Consider the following 17,085-nt stretch of genomic DNA (forward strand, 5'->3'; position numbering starts at 1 on the left):
TAAGGTATTGCTTTTTTGGGGCATTTTTTCAAGATGGCTTTTCACCAACATATCGCCTATCGATCTAGCTTTGCTGAAGGTGAGGAGTGGTTGAGTAGGGAGATCTGCTTTGAGTACATTGTCTGTGAGAAGAATATGCCAATTCTTCCTAAGCATAGCTCTAAAGGTTTCTGCTCCTGACGAGTAGGGAGTTATAACTCTGAACTTGCCCTTGCTTTCACCTGGTCTAGCTCTACGGTTCTCTTGTATAGGATTATTGGTCAGAAGAGACAGTCTGTCCACTTTCCTCACTCTCTTGAGGGTGTTAGTCAGTAGTTTCTCTCCGTACCCTCTAACCCTGAACCGAGACATACATTCCGAAGCGGCCGCTTCGAAATCAGATGGTTTGGAACAATTCCTCCGAAGTCTCAACAGTTCCCCATAGGGGATACTGTTGATCAGTTGTGGGGGATGACTGCTGCTGGCATATAGTGTCGAGTTGCCAGCGGTTTGTTTCCTGAAAAGGCTAGTGTGGAGTTGTCCTTCTTCTACATATATCCTCAGGTCCAGATAGTCCGCTGCCACCGGACTTACTGTCCCCGAAAAATGAAGATTTATGTTATTTCTATTCAGGACATTGATGTATTCATAGGCTGTTTTAGAATTACCTTTCCACACAAGGAAGAGGTCATCGATATAACGATGCCAACATATGACCTTCCCTTCATCCTCTCCTAATACACAGCTCCTGGGCACCTGCTCCTCCCACCAGCCAACGAACAAGTTCGCGTAGCTGGGGGCAAAGCAGGTACCCATCGCCGTCCCAGACTTCTGGATATACAATTGTTCACCGAACAGAAAAATATTGTGTGTCAGGCAAAATTCTACGAATTCGAGAATCATTGCATTGTGTCTCGAAAATCGTAGCTGGCGTTGATCTAATGCCCATTTTGCTGCCTCTAATCCGTCATGATGTTGAATAACAGTGTAGAGGCTAGTAATGTCTAATACCACTAATAAATATTCCTGTTCCCACACTAGATTCTGTAACTTCATCAGGAAGTCTTTTGTGTCTCGCACATAGGAGTCCAAGTTCGATACCAAAGGAAATAGGGTATGATCCACAAAGCGAGACATATTTTCTGTGAGACTTCCGATGGAAGAAATAATAGGGCGACCAGGAGGACATTCACGGTTTTTATGTAGTTTGGGAAGGTGGTAGAATGTGGGAGTCATAGGGCAGTTCGTACGTAAGAACAGATGTTCATCACTGCTCAACATGTGTTGGTCATACCACTTCGCAATAAGTATATCATAGTCTTTAATACTCTGCTGGTAGACATCATTGGTGCATTTGTTGTAAAAGTTCTCATCAGAGAGCTGCCTTAATGCTTCCTGTTGGTAAAATTCCCGTGTCATTAAAACCACATTCCCGCCCTTATCTGAGGGCTTCACAATTAGATTCGTGTCAGTCGTTAGTGTTTTCAGGGCAAGTCTTTGTGATTCCGTGATATTATGAATGGTATTCTGGTGGTTGGTTTTCCGATATTTTAGTAGATCCTCGTTCATAGCTTCAGAGAACACATCTATAGCATCCCAAGGGGACTGGGGCACGAAAGTTGACACTGGTCTAAATTCACTCGTGTCTCTTTCTTGTTCAATTCCCTGCATTTCCGCTCTCTGGGCTGTGTCTAGTAATGCACGGTTCTGTGTTTGCTCCAATTCTAGGTCGCTCAGAACTTCTACTGAGCGGAGATCTCTACAGCTTAGTTGGTCAGTCGCTGTTATCCTAGACCCTTGGTTCTCCTTGTTCTGTAGATGTGGACGCAATTTGAAGTGTTTGTGTAACTTCAACTTGCGGGTGAAGCGGAACAGATCTATCTTAGTCTGAGTATATTCCAACTCATTGTTGGGACAGAAGGTTAGTCCCAGGCTTAAAACTTGTTCTTCCTCTATCGTGATCTTTCTTGTCGTTAAATTGACCACCGTTAAATTAGTTGCTTCGTTACCGGTATTACATGGATGAGAGGTTTGTATAATGTCGTTGCTCTCTGTAGAGTCAGTGGCTGAAGATATTATTATTGCTGCTGTTTCTTGTTGGTGCGTTTTCGATTTGCCCACCGAGATGTTGTTGCACTGCCTCTTCCTCTGCCTCTTGTTCCCCCCGCCTGCTCTTCTGGTTCTCCTGCTTTTCCTGCCCCTTGGGTACTTGCATCCGGTGGCTTGTTCTTCCCGCCCCGGAGCCATGAGCTTTTTATTACCTCGTACTCCTCCTGAAAAGGGGTCTTCTTGGTTTTCTCTGGGATTCTTAACCCTCTATTAGTTCTACGTTCCTCTGCATCCGACTGATTTTCTTCTGACTCGTTCTCAGTTATGTCAGATTCTGATGTCACTTCTGCAGTTTCATTCGTGGCCCCTGCGCCTTCCTTTCTGCTCTTTTGGAGGGCCTTGCGTCTCTCTCTTATTTCTCCTGCTTTCGGAGTCGTATTTTGGCTTCATACTTCCCTAGCCTGGCTTTCATTTGTTCTTTCATTTGTCCAGTAGTTGCTATTATGCTAGGGTCAGTCTCGCTTTCCAGCTCTTTATTAATTTCAGCGATATCAGCCAATGCCCGTTCCCTATCGCTCCAAGCATATTTGACGAGTATTTTCAATGTACCCTCACAGTATTGGGCAGTGTGTTCGAACCAGTCTGTGAGCAGTTGTGGGTCCGGATTCTCGTAGGAGGGCACAGTGTGAACCCTCAGTCCTCGGGGTACTCTTTCCTCCTCAATGTAGTTGGTCAGACTCGTAGCCTCCCACCACTTACGGATCTCCCTCTCGTGGAGTCGCTCCAATTTCGTCATGGTGATTAACAGTGGATTACTTGGCCTTTCCGCTGTTGGCAAGTCAATTGTAGCAGGCGTTCTTTCCTGCCTTTTAAACATGTCCTTTGCCGCTGCATACCGTTCCGCATCAGAAAACATGTCGGGTTTATGCGAGTCATACACAGTGATTGCAGTTCAACTGTGTCTTTTATCTTGTGGACTCGTGCTTCTAAATAGTGCTACCTCCCCCGCATCTAACAGCGTGTCCGTCGCTCCTACCTTCTATCGCCTGGCCTCACAATTCCAAAGTCCCTGGCATGCAGAGATGGGAGTACACGGTTACAGGCACTTATGCTCACCGGTGACGTCTTCCTCGGGAGACGCTTGGCTGCCGCTTTGCGTACTCCTCCGTACTCCGTCCTCAGGCTCGAACTCCCATTGAGGATAAGGCGGTGCGCAGCTGTACACTGCAAAAACGCTCCTACTCCACGAAAAACGGCTGCTCACTCGTTGGCGGGTGCTGTCGGCGGTACGTGGACACCGCCACACATGACGCTCAGAATCCCTCCGGTCTCTCCCAGGAAGGACAACACAGCACTCGAGGGTGGAGTTTCAAACACGCTTAGATTTTATTCAGCGTGGGGGGTGCACACAGACGCGTTTCGGCGGTCTGCCTTCGTCAGTGTGTGATGCACTGGGGTGAAACTCGACATTATTTTAAACATTTCACTTGTAGTTCACTCCCACCAATCTAATGGCATTGACATCGAGAGGGGACTCACACCATACACAGAATAGTGGCGGCCATCTTACAGTGTTGATTTCTCATGGCGCTCATTAGCGTTATACAAAGCAATATTGCATCAAGATCACTCAAGCCCACAAATGGGCAGCCTCCTAATACTTAGTATGGTATATCATGTATATTTCGGTCTTCAATTATATATATATATTACATGTTTGGGTGCTTTTATTACAGTGAATCGTGAAATATGGAAAATATTCCATGTTTGCCTGTGAAATATGGGTCTCATCATTATAATGACAGCAAATGCCCCCCCTTATCACTTCTGCACAGTTACAAGGATTATGCAGCATCAACAAACAAATTGGGTGTCATTGTTTTCCTATTTATGAGGCAAAACGGGCAAATTTTGCAGCAAATTCTCGGTCAGTTGAATTTTTATTCATTTTAGTGCCAAAACATTTTTTTTTGTAAAATCTGCTATTTTTTTAAATTATGGGGCAAATGCAGTAAATATAGAATTATGTGATAAATGCTACAGAATCACAATCCTACAGAGTCAGTCCTAATGCTAACAAGGCAAAAAAATGTGAGCTCCAATGCCTCTTTTGTAAAGTAAGATGGTCATAATTGTGATTCAGTGGGCCCCTCATATTTCTGGCCTCCAGTTCCACTGCACCTGCTTCAGTAATGAGAAAGTGTCATTTTAATGGACTTATAAATATGTATATACTAGGTACAGTGCGATTACTCATCTCTCTTTGAAAGCACTTGTTTTATCTTTAACACTAAATCATGTTGTGGTTGGCCTATCTCATACTCAGGGCTACTGGAATTATGTGATTATGCAGTCACAGCATTTTATGAATAATTATGGATTTTTCCATGTTTGTCAAATCAGCCATTTTCTACTGTATAATCTGTAATTTTAACAAAAACAAAATGGTTTCTAGCTCAAACGGATAAAAAATTACTAAAACCATGGCAACATGTCCCCACGCAGTGGAAAGCTCTTCGCAATGACTGACTCGTCATCTTTTAATTGCTTATTGCTGTATTTGGGTGTTAAACTGGTACTAATAAGTGCATTTTTTGCCCAGGCAAGTTACCATGCATAAAAACGACAACACAATTAAGTAATACTATCATAAAATGTGAATCATTATGCAGCAGAATTTGACTTTTCTTGCTGCATACATTTGTAAACCCTAACGCATAATTAGGTTCATGCTTGCCACAATTCCATTTCCGTGCTTTTACTGTGGGTAATGCAATTTTAAAATAATGACACATTCATTTGTTGCAATATTCTGAACTGCGCCAGCCAATATTCAATTATGTGGCTCCGAACTCACAAATAGACATCTGGTGTGATAGCATTGACCAATGCAATATTTTAATTTTCTTTTCTTTTTTAACATAGTTTTATATAGTGCAAACTTGACCCGAAGGTAACGGGTATCAGAGTGCTTTACATACCACCAGTTGCGTTACATGAGGACACAATCATTTTTGTTAGGCATGGGGAGATTAAGAGATTTGCCCAGAATCACAGGATATTCAGCGTCATTGCCGAGACTCGAACCGGGTTCCCCAGATTGGAGGTCGACCGCCCTAGCCGTTAGGCCAACTGGTAAGAGAGTGCATCCAACACTCGCACGGATTTGTCTAAGTGGCATCTATTTTGAATATAAAGTGTGTGTTATTTTGTATGCAGTGGTCTAAAAGTAACAAAGTACTTATAGAATATCTTGTACTTTTTAGCTAACTCCGACTTCACCACCACAGCCCTCAGGATCACAACTGCCATAATTTTTATACAATTCAAACTCAGCATGTAAATGAAGCAGGCCTGTAAACGTGACGACTACATAAAGGCGGGATTCTAAGCAATTTTTACACAGAAGTACTTACTGAGGCATTTGCCCCCCACGACCTCCCTTGGAACACAACCACAGACCCCTATGGGGGTCGTGCCACACAATCGAAGATTTCAGATTTAGGAAGAGAATTCTATATAAAAAAATTGACAGTAATAAAACAAAACGTGTCATATGATACAATTTCAGTTTTTATTAAAAACAATCATACAACAGGATCCAAACATTTAAAAATTCAGATTTTACGAGTGCTTTCTCTTAAGTTAACTTATTTATTTATGCCCAATCAATGGCGTACTGTGAACATGTTTACAACAATGTGCATGGCAATTATGTTAAAACAACATATCTTGGGTCTATAAACACACGTTATTTTTCCTCTGTAAAGTGGCAGCAGCAACAACACTTACATATTAAAAGATGTACTCAGTTATGAGCGTAGGCAGCAGTGGAAAATGAGTTTAAGACACCATAAAAATATATACATTTTATTTAAATGACATGTTCCTTATAACAAATGTGTTAACCAAAACAGAAATGTGCAAATATTTAACATTTTGATTCATTCACAGTACAGACAGTCGTGACAGCGGTCTTGGGCACAAGAGGCTTATTGAGTGCCTTTATATCATCCAGCAAGTTATTGGGTGTCAACATGTGCGTTGAACCTGGTAAAAGAAAACAATACTTTAAATCAAAAACAAATATCTATACTTTGGACATCAAAATAGTTGTATACTTTTCGGTGAAAAAACTGAAAACAGAAGATTGAGATTAACAAATTTGGTATGGAAATGTAAAAGGTTAGAACAATGCAGTCTAAGACTGCAAGTAAAAGAAGTAGTGGTCTTGTCAACCGCAAACCAAGCAATGATACTTCACAATTTATTTATGTAGATGGATGCATTTCAATTTTCACAAAAATGATGAAACTGTGAAACCTATTACATATTGGGTGGCAGTAGTGCCTTCAGGGTGCAAGCAGCAATGCTCGGACATTCCCAATCAATGCCCTGTGAATCTCCAATGGAATTATGTGAAACAAAATAAATCACAACACAGGAATAGCATAATAAAGCTAAAACGCAAAAAACTGTCAACATGAAGATATTTTGGGGAAGGTAAAAAATAGAACATGAAAGCATAAAAAATCTTCAATTTAAACAATAATAATAAAGCGAGATCAATTAAAAAATAGTAAGGGTTATAAATAGGTAGGTAGCTTTCAAGAATGGCCTTTTTTTGTGGACTACAAGAACATGCTCAATAAATTAGCCCAAGCTTTCTTAACCTGTAGGAGAGACCATCAACTCTCCATGTTAAGCAATCAAATCCACAGTCCCAGTGCTAGTCGCTTGACAACAGCAATCTCTTTTCATTTTGTTTGTAAACACAGTTTTATTTTTTTCACGTCACTATAAATGACAGATGTCATTATAATCTAACGTATTCATGCTCTTTTCTTGACCTTCAAATGATGAAAGGATGCGCTAATACTGCTGTAATACGAATCTGTGATTACAGGTTATATACACCGATGTTAGCAGCACATGCTTAGGTTTGCTGTTAGAGCCACAGTTTGTGGGTTGGAACCATTCCAGCTCAGAACCATGTAATTCTCATGAGACTTAGTAACATATGATCTTATCTAAGCTATTCTGCATTGCCCAGCCCTCAAGGACATGTCATGCGACTCTAGTACTTACAACAATCAGAGGCTCAACTCAGCATCCCAATGGCGTTCACTTAGCATCCATTACACTCCTAGCAAAGCCGCCATGTAGGGAGGGTCAAACATGCCTTGGGAAATACAGCCATTTAGCTTCACACCTGCAGACGTCTGCTCGTCAGGAACTTGAATTACTGGCTAATCAAAAGGACAGGGCAGAAGTGTTGTGAAATTTCTCGTCAACACACTCAATATACTTTAGCTTTCTGATGTTGTAGAGAGGAAGATGAAGTCACAAGACTTTTGCCCAATATGTAGGTAAAGGACCCAAGAAAATGTATCGAGAAGGTGCATTTGCTCTTTAACCATGGCTTCATTAAAGCCACTTAGGAGGAAACTGTTGTCTTTGATGTATGTTAAGTTGTAAGTACGAATACATCTACTGTTCACCAAAGCATTACCCGATTTCTTAACTACCTCCATAAAGAAATGGATCAATAATTTCAGTGCTGTAGTCCTCACTATGCGTCACGTTTTTGCGACAACAATAAATATTTCTTGTGAGAACAATAATAGTGAAATTGCGGTGGGAAAATATTATCTTATAATTCAGTGGCTCAATATCTCAACCTTCACTTTTGTATGAACACTGACATTTGTTTTATGCAAGGCCACTGAAATTAAGCAGTAGGGGAGCAAAAACATTATGCGTCAGGGCAGACTTAATTATGCAGCAAGTTAAGGCACATTATGAGGCATAATGCTGCACATTTTTTGATAGTAATACTTCATTACTTTCTCACTTTACACATAGTAATACTGTCTGGGCAAAGATTTCACCCCATTAGTTCCAGTTTAACCTCCAAATACATAAATAAGCAACTGAAAGATGACCAGTTAATCTTTGCAAAGGGTCTTCCAACATGTGTGAACACATATTGCCACGTTTTAGTAACTTTTGATCCGTTTGAGCTACAAACAATGTTTTGGGGGATAAAATCTACAGATTATGCAGCAGATGATGGATAATGTGGCAAACGTGACAAATCCATAATCATGCGAAAAAAACTGCGACCTTCAGTTGGCCCTATGATAGTCCACTCGAGCCACCGCTTAGCAACAAGCGCCCCTGGAGGTTTGGGCTACCTCCCGGTGTGGTCGCGCAAGCTTCACTGCACACCACCTATATTTCCTTGAGTTAATTTTTGCACACAGCGCTCATCATATATGGCTACACTTGGCACAAGAGCGCTCTCCACCCGGATATTATCTATATATACATATATATATATATATATATATATATACACAGCACGAGTAGGAACAGTGTGTGAGAGAGAACTATCTACCGCTTAGACACCGGGTGGTTTGTTGGTTCATTCTTTAGCACATCAAACTTTCTTTGGTGCCACTAGACCTGTGACTCTCCAACCACTTGTGAGCATTGACTGAATAACATGCACACCGATGCCCGTTATCGCCAAGGGCACCATGTTGATATTTTAACATACCTTGTAATCCTTACCTTATAACCTTCCCTCCCGCCCTTTTTTGTTCCCCTTTTCTCTACCCAGCGCCTTACTCAGAAGGACCCTTGTCGCTGTTTGTGTATTTGGTGAGGGCATGGTTTCCAATTCTTACACTTAGATATGAACAACCCCCTATGAGTAGCTAGTATGTTTTTTAGGTCCTGATGAAATGCCACGATCTCTAAAACAATATAGGGCATGAAACATGTCAACCGCTATTCTCACTTAACCCCTTCCCTGCTGGCGTCGGCCAAAGGCTGTCGCGCGCACTACCTTTGTAGTGCTGCGCACGTCCGTTGGCTGCCGCGGCCCCGCCCACTGCGTTAATCCGCCTCACCGCGTGGAATTGCCGCCGCGGTTAAGCGGTTAAATACTTGACAAGACTATTAGAATCTCTTCATGGATGCAGTACATGTTTTTAATCATGACATGGAACCTGCTAATTAAAGCTAGTTCAGCTGGTTCCCATACTTATTTTTAAATTTACACGTTTCCCACACACTACTCACCCTTGTATATACACCACACACCTGCTTCATCTGCAGCCAGGTATACAGGTAAAATATCTCCGGCAAAGAGCCCCCTTGCGCGGCCCATTGGGCACTGCATCGCCAGCCCAATGAGGAGCTGCCCTATGATGAAGCATGACACCCCTCGGTCTTCTTTTAGGAGCTACTCCACCCCCGGTCTTCTTTTAGGAACAGCACACCTAACTGCTTATTATTTTAAATACTACAGAAATGGGTAATGGTACTGGTATGTTTGTAAATTATAAAAACTAATTCATAGTAAAGAAATAAAATATACACTGAATGAAACAAAATGATCACATTCAAAACAAAACTAATAACAGGTATATTTTGATATAGCCCGTTAGCAGCCAGTACTATTTACATATTTTTCAGGCAGAGGACTAGTGCGTAGAAAGTGTCAGTGTACCCAGTAATCAATATACCGATCTGTACAGCTTTTACTTTCTAAGGGGGACAACAAGTTACAATCTTTAGGAAACAAACAGATGTTAGACACTAACAGAGGTGAGGTCGATTTTTAGTTAAGTGTACAAATGGAATTACAAAGTGATAAAGAATAAATAACATACATACATTAGCAAAAAACTTGGTTGTACATTAAGACAACTTGATAGTAATAGTTTTGGGCACCCACTCTCCACTACACCATCCCCAGACAGTGTCACCATCACCAGTCACACAAGACACAAAAGACACAAAAGAAAAACACTGGCTTACCAATAATAACTTCACATGATGGGTGAGCCTTGGAAACTTCATAGGCACAGCGCATTTCTGAGTAGGTCATTCCCCCAATTATGAAAATAATCAGTTTTGACCCAGTCTTCCGGTCGTCTGTTTGATTCGGTTTGTGTTTCTGACGAGCACTACCAGAAGAAACAACATTTATATGAATAAATAGTCCACAGTTCCACAATCCTAAATGCTGTGAACACTAAAATATGCTTGTAATTTCTAAAAAAAAGTCTGGGAAAGGGAGTCAGTAACTACTGTAAATGGACTATGTGGGTTTCTAATAATTTTGAACAAGGTACTGCAAAGAAATAGGATAAAATTACTACATTTCAATTAAGGTACCGTTTTTTTTCTGTTCAAACACATATTTACTTACAAATGCAAACATCAAACTATTTTCCTTTGTATTTATAAATTAGAAACAGAAAAATACTGGGACAGCCGCGCTTCGCCGAGGGTTTCCTTGCCACACCCCTCCTCTCTGATCTACACCACAACTGCCCGTTCAAGACGAGCTGGTCGTATTGTACGTCAGCAGGTATTGCATGTTAAAGGGGTGGGGGACACTGCATGAAGTGTGAGTACTTGACGTTTAAAACAGCACTGTGTCCATCCTAGAATGTCTAATAGCTGAGCATGAGGTGTTGATATGTGCATTAGCAGTCCGGCCCACTGTTGGAAAGCTGTAGAACCCATCCGGCGGGGCCTGCTAGGGTCAGCGCTAGTAAGGTAGCACCAATCAGTGGGGGCAAGGCAGAGGCCTGAGGCCTGTTAGCAGGTAGCGGTCTGCTTGGAGGCAGCTGCCAGGCATTCGGATTTAAAAAAATTTACATACCGAGAGTGTACAAACATGATGATGTCTGGTCTACAGTTATTATTCCAGATCCCAATTCAGGTCGACTAAATCGTTGGTACCTGTCATTGAGTAAAAGGCAATCCACTACTAGGTCAATCAAATAAGGACTTACTCCACTCTGAATAACCACTTACTACAAATAAGTTTTAAAAGTTTATTATAAAGCCAAAGTTATCTGGAGATACAAACATCTCAGAATAAGATTCAAAAGATATACGGGAATCAATACAAACAAGAATTCTCTAAATGCTCTTAGTCGGCAAAATGATATCACTAAAACAAATTCAAAAAGCATTAAAGTTGCCAACATAGACACAAGCTGTAGCTTATGCGTCATTTACAGAAAGGAAAAGTTCAGGTTAGACTGTTCCTACACTAGACTAAGTGACATCCCTACTTAACAAGATCTTTACCTAAAAAGGTGTCAGCCGTGGTGATTTCCTAAGAAGATCACACACTTCTCTTAGTCTTCGTTGCAAATCGATCTCTTGCAGTTAACCTATCTGCCTACCCATCCGCTCTCTTAGGCTCCTCAGACCATCTGCTATAACTCCACCCAGGGGTGCTGTCCCTAATACAAAATCACATTTCCAATAGAAACGCCCTTAGAGACGCCCCTCACGTGGTGTTGGTTCTGGCGGCAATTTCCATGCTGGTACTCCTCTGGGTCCATCGTTAGCGTTGACCTTGCTTCCCAGGCTCTTCTCCTGCTGGACGGTACCCCCCAGGAAATTCCTGAAGCCTCCTACAGGTCTGTGCCAGGCTTCTCTGAACAAAGCCCATTCATCACTTTCCTGATTAAACCCCCTCGCACCTGCAAACAGACACTTTCTCTGTGGGCCCCAAATTCCGGCCTCCACCATATCTCCTAAGTCGTAAACCATGTAACAGGCTCTGTGTCTTGTGCTTTGCTTGACCTCTCTCTAACGAACCCATGCAGATCAAACGAAATGACTTTATCTATTCAGGCCTACTAGAATTACATGAAACAGGCCTCCGCACTCTGCAAACATTTCAATTTCTTTAGTTTAAACAGTATTCTAACTATAACACATTGATTAAATGAAACACTTCTATAAAACATATATTTCAGTTCTATGATCAATAATACTTTGCATTACAACAACATTAGATCCATATTGTGTGGAAATGCATCAGCTTCTTGTATTCTCTGTGAACTGCCATGTGGCCTACACATTTCTACGTTTAGCAGAATTACATTTTCCCTTACAACAGCCACATAACCTGGGATTTCAACATCATTCTATCATCACTACACAATTCTATATTAGCTTTTCACACTGGTATATGTATTATTACTCCAATTAAACACTCATATATATTGCCACTCTATATATTTCACACTCTTATATAATTTCTACTAGGCTGATGCAACGTGCTTGTAAATATGGTGCACTTCTACATTTTTTCTTAATTTGCGCTCTCTCAGTCCCCCCTTTGATGACTTTTAGTAGTCATCACAATCACAACACCATCCCTAAGATGTGAATTTTCAAACTGAAGTCTTTGCAGTACCCCCTCGTTTCATCATCTCTAGAGCCCTCAGACTCCTGTACTGATTCTCCTGCATCGCAGCTAATCTCCTTCCCTGCTCCCGCATGGATCTCTGCAACCTGTTTGATCTATACCACTGGTACAGCCGCACCAATCCCCACAAAGTGAGTACACAAATCACTATTATGATGATAGGTTTCAATATGTACCAAACGATTCCCTTTCCTAGGTTGGCAAACCAACCTCCAACTTTACCCATTCCTTGACCTACTTTCTCCCACACATTTACCTTTGCCAAATCCTCAATCTCATGATGTATTTCAGTAATATTCCGTATATATTTCTCTAGAGGTTTTGAATTGTCTGGAATGTAAGTGCAACATTCCTGGACCTTCAAAGCCTTACAGACTCCTCCCTCTTTGGCTAACAGAACATCTAGAGCAAGTCGGTTCTGAAGAACCATTGCCCTTATCGATTACATCTCTCCCTCCACCAGCATTAAGGATCTAGCAGTACTGGCGGACAACCTATCTACGACTGTTGCCAATCTTCTAATCTTGATGTCATTCAGTATGATTCCCAAAAGAGGAAATGCAGCACCAAATACATCTCCAACTACCTCCTCAGTGCTGACATCTCTTCTTCCTCTAGCTTGAGTTCCTCCCTCTATGTTTTCTAAATCCTTAGCATGGTATATTTTGGGGAAGACAATCACTAAATAGCATGATCCATACCAATTATCTGGTAGTTTCACATATGCATTCCTCCCACAAACAAAATATACATTTGGGATCACCTGCATTTCCTTCAAGAAATCCTTGGAGTAGTATTCTAACTGGAAAGCATGTTCACAACTTACTTCTCCCACAAACACATTTTCGTAATAGGTTTGACCCCTATGTATGCACAATTTCCCCTTCTTCTCTCGATCTAAAGCTATTGGACCATTACTACCCTTTCTTTGGTGTGACCTTTCTTCCTCGGTCCAATCTGTTTTCCATTGACCTGAAGATTTTAAAATCTTCTGCCTCCTATATCGAGCATCCACCTGTCCCACAAACTTTTTCTCAATTTCTGACACTGTACAAGTCAAATTATTTCTTCGAGCATGTGAAGTATCTAAAGTTTTCCATGGAAGGAAAAACTTCTGTAACCTGTCTTCACTCTTGTAATAATCCCATTTATTGAGGTGCTTGTAATTTGGCACCTCTGGTAATACGGAATCAAAGTTCGAGAAGTAGTACTCGCAGACTTCTTTGAAGATAAAATAGTCAGTATTCAGATGCACTTTCCTCCCCCTCCGACCAACTTCCCAGAGATTGCTGGCAACCACCCTCTGCTCTCTGCTTTTAAACCGGTTTCCCTCCAACAAACAAGCAAGGCAATTTTGGCTTGTAAATCTGGAGCCCCCACTGATCCATGTCCCCCTATCATTTTACATCACTTGATAGAGACAGTAAATCCTTACATAAATAGTCTCATCAATGCATCTTTTGAATCTGGGCTAGTGCCGAATGATTGGAAGAAGGCCATTGTAAAGCCTCTGATGAAGAAGCAGAATAAATCGCCCACGGATCTTAGCAATATGCGTCCCATTTCCTTGCTGCCTGTTCTAAGTAAAATCATGGAACGGCTAGTACACGATGAGCTCAAAACATTTGTAGAGGCCCATAATGTTCTGCATCCTCAGCAGTCGGGATTTCGTTCCGGCCATTCAACTGAAACAGCCTTGATCGAACTAGCTGATTCTGTCAGGTTTCTGCAGGATGAGGGAAGACAGACAGTCCTCGTCCTGCTTGACTTGACAGCAGCATTCGACACCATCTCGCATGCCATCCTGATTAACAGAATGCGAGAGATTGGCGTGACAGACACAGCCTTGGCATGGGTAATTTCGTTTCTATCCAATAGGTCCCAGACTGTGTCTTTGGGTCCCTATCTATCCAGCGAAAAATCAATTTCATCAGGAGTACCTCAGGGGTCCATATTAAGCCCTCTTTTTTTTAACATCTATATGGCCCCCCTTCTCGCTGTGATAGAATCTCATGGGATCCTTGTCACGTCCTATGCCGACGATACACAACTTGTCGTTACCATCGATAAAAAATGGCCAGATGCAGACCTTCGTTTTAAAACCTGCCTATCGGATGTTTTTCAATGGTTGAACAAAAACCATCTTCAATGCAATAGTGCGAAGACAGAAATTATACCGCTGGGTAAAGATCTATCTTTCTGTCCGAAAGACTGGTGGCCCATGGGATCGGAAGCCCCCCCTAGTGCAGTAGCATCAGCTCGGAATCTAGGTGTGCAATTTGATTCACTTCTCTCTTTCGATGACCACATCAGGATTACGGCTGGACGCTGTTTTGGTCTCATTAAATCACTGAAAAAATTCTTTGATTTCCTCCCCATTGCAGCTAGAAAATCAGTCGCGGTAGCCTTAATACTCTCCCGACTTGATTACTGCAATGGATTAATGGCTGGTGTGAAAAAGTCCACCCTTAAGAAGCTGCAGAGTATACAACATGCAGCGGCGAGACTGGTCCTACAACTTCCCAGAAGGTCATCAGCTTCAGCAGCATTAAGAGCTCTGCATTGGCTCCCATTGCATAAAAGAATTCTTTTTAAATTGCTTCTTACCGTTTTTAAATCTATGCAAAACACAGGTCCCCGCTACTTTACACATCGCTTTGTGCGTTATAATCCTCCGCGATGTCTGAGATCATCTGGGACAAACCTCATCCTGATTCCCAGATTTAAATATCAAACCAAGGGTGGGAAAACTTTCACTGTCTTGGCAGCCAAGGCATGGAATAACCTACCAGTTAACCTCAGACTGACTGAAAAGGAGGGTCTTTTCAGAAAACTCCTCAAGACATGGGTGTACCAACAATCAGATACCTCCGTACTGGCAGCCATTTAGTCTCATCCGTTCACCTGCTTCATTTTTCATCTACCTACTGTTCGCAAGCTTAGCGCCAAGATGCTCCCCTGGGAGCGAATGTTCGCGCTTTATAAAAACACATAAATATCAAATATCAAAATATCAAATACTCGAAACCATCACGTTCATAAAATATGCTCAACAATAAACTACATGTGATTCCATAAGTTAATGGAAGATGATGGTACCTAATGCCCTCGTCTACAGATGCTGGCAATTTCATGCATACATAGCAATCTTTAGCCTCCATAGCATCCACATATTCATAAAGCAATTTAGCATATGCATTTGATTTAAAATTTCCCTGCGATTCATCTACATGTAACCTACGAGTCTCAGCTGCTAGCAAAGTTTTCTCTTTCTCTGTATTGTCCCCGTTTACCAGCAGTTGTAGGTTTCTGTGTTGATACACTTTTTGCTTCCTTTGCTGCTTTCACATCATTTTCATGTCCCACTACATATGATATAGTAACCACTAATACTATAAGAGAAATCACTCCCACTAAAAGTGTGCCTATTATGCATTTTGTCCTGCGGTTCGGGTTGCCAGCCTCCATGATCTCAAAACAGTGTAGCTCTGCTTTTTCTTTCACAGCACAAAGTCTCTTTCCTTTGCTTCTTCAGCCTTTTTGAACCACACCTGGAAACTGATAATCCCCTCCGCAAAGTCAGTCTATGAGTTCTGTAACGATAGACAACTCTAGCCCTTCTCCATCCGCTAAAATGAAAGTCCCTAGTTTCTTCTTTTTCTTCCACTTGGCGCTAGGTTATCTCTTGATCAGTTTATTTACAAAGTCTTTTCAAAGTCTTTAGCAATCCGGAATTATACGTGTTCCAACAACTCTCATCACACACTCTAATATTTCCAAACGAAGAAGGAGTCCCTCAAGTATTGGACACCTTAAACAACAAGCCGGAAATTCTACTTTGTTTAGAACCAAGTCTCTTATTCCGCTCAGGTAAGGAGGATAAACGATATTGAGTGTCAGCAACCCTTCGACCTCCACTCCTGGTATCAGCAACTTTATTTCCCCTGTTATGATGGGGTCAGTACTGGTCAGGGTCACTTCCCTCACCCTCCCCGTTCTGCGTGCTTCGGACATCTGCAGCGAGGTAGGTCCACTCAGGAGTAGCGTATCTTCTGCAAGGCACTCGCACCCTCCTTGATCTTCTCGGACCTTCCTGTTCCTGTCCTTGTGCACCTTCGTCTGGATCTGAGTCTTCGGATATAGGAGCAAGGGTTCTCTCTGGAGTTGGCTTTAAGTTCGGCCTCTGTTTTCTTTCGGGCCAACTAACTTCTCCACACCTTGTTCTCCTATTTCTCGTCCTCACACTCTGTTCTTGATCACTCTGGTACTGATCTGTATCTGAGCCGTATTCACAGCAACTTTCTCCTTCTGTGGCTACATCGGTTTCACTGCCGTCCTGCCTTTCTTCTTCTGGATCTGTAACCCTCCCAGCTTCTTCTGACACCCCCACAGCTTGACTGATCCCCTCTAGTGGTTCGTCGTCCACAACTGGATTTTCATCTGCGGGAGGAGCTGTTTCTTCCAGGGGTGCTGGAACTCTTCAAGTATGGGAAGCGTGGATCCAATTAGGCAGCCCTCCACATTTCACTGCAGTGTTCGTTGTCAATATAATCTGATAGGGCCCCTTCCAACGCACGTCTAGGCAATTCTTCCGGACGTGCTTCTTTACTAGCACCCAGTCCCCTGGACACAAGTCGTGACACAGATCTCTGGAAGATGGGACTTCAGCAGCCTGCACCTGAAGAGACACAGAATGAAGGGCGTCAGACAAGCCTTTGCAGTAATCCAGGATCAGATCATCTGTAATGTTCAACAAAGCAGTGGTTGGAAGTCTCATTGCCCTCCCCATTAGCACCTCGTGTGGA

At 42.1% G+C, this 17,085-nt stretch overlaps 1 protein-coding gene across 1 annotated transcript in view; it reads right to left on the reverse strand.

Annotated features, from left to right (window-relative positions):
* Positions 1-5,577: 5,577 nt before the first annotated feature.
* STXBP3 (syntaxin binding protein 3) overlaps positions 5,578-17,085 on the reverse strand; it is a 191,422-nt gene continuing 179,914 nt past the window's right edge. The window contains exons 18-19 of the mRNA XM_078668314.1: positions 9,859-10,007; positions 5,578-6,078 (exon numbers count right to left, since the gene is read on the reverse strand). Of these exons, the coding sequence (XP_078524440.1) occupies positions 5,960-6,078; positions 9,859-10,007 (268 nt within the window). The 3' untranslated portion in view covers positions 5,578-5,959. The remainder of the gene's footprint in view (positions 6,079-9,858; positions 10,008-17,085) is intronic.

The sequence above is a fragment of the Lissotriton helveticus genome, chromosome 1_2 (genome assembly GCF_964261635.1).
Source record: "Lissotriton helveticus chromosome 1_2, aLisHel1.1, whole genome shotgun sequence".
NCBI classification, from domain to species: Eukaryota; Metazoa; Chordata; class Amphibia; order Caudata; family Salamandridae; genus Lissotriton; species Lissotriton helveticus.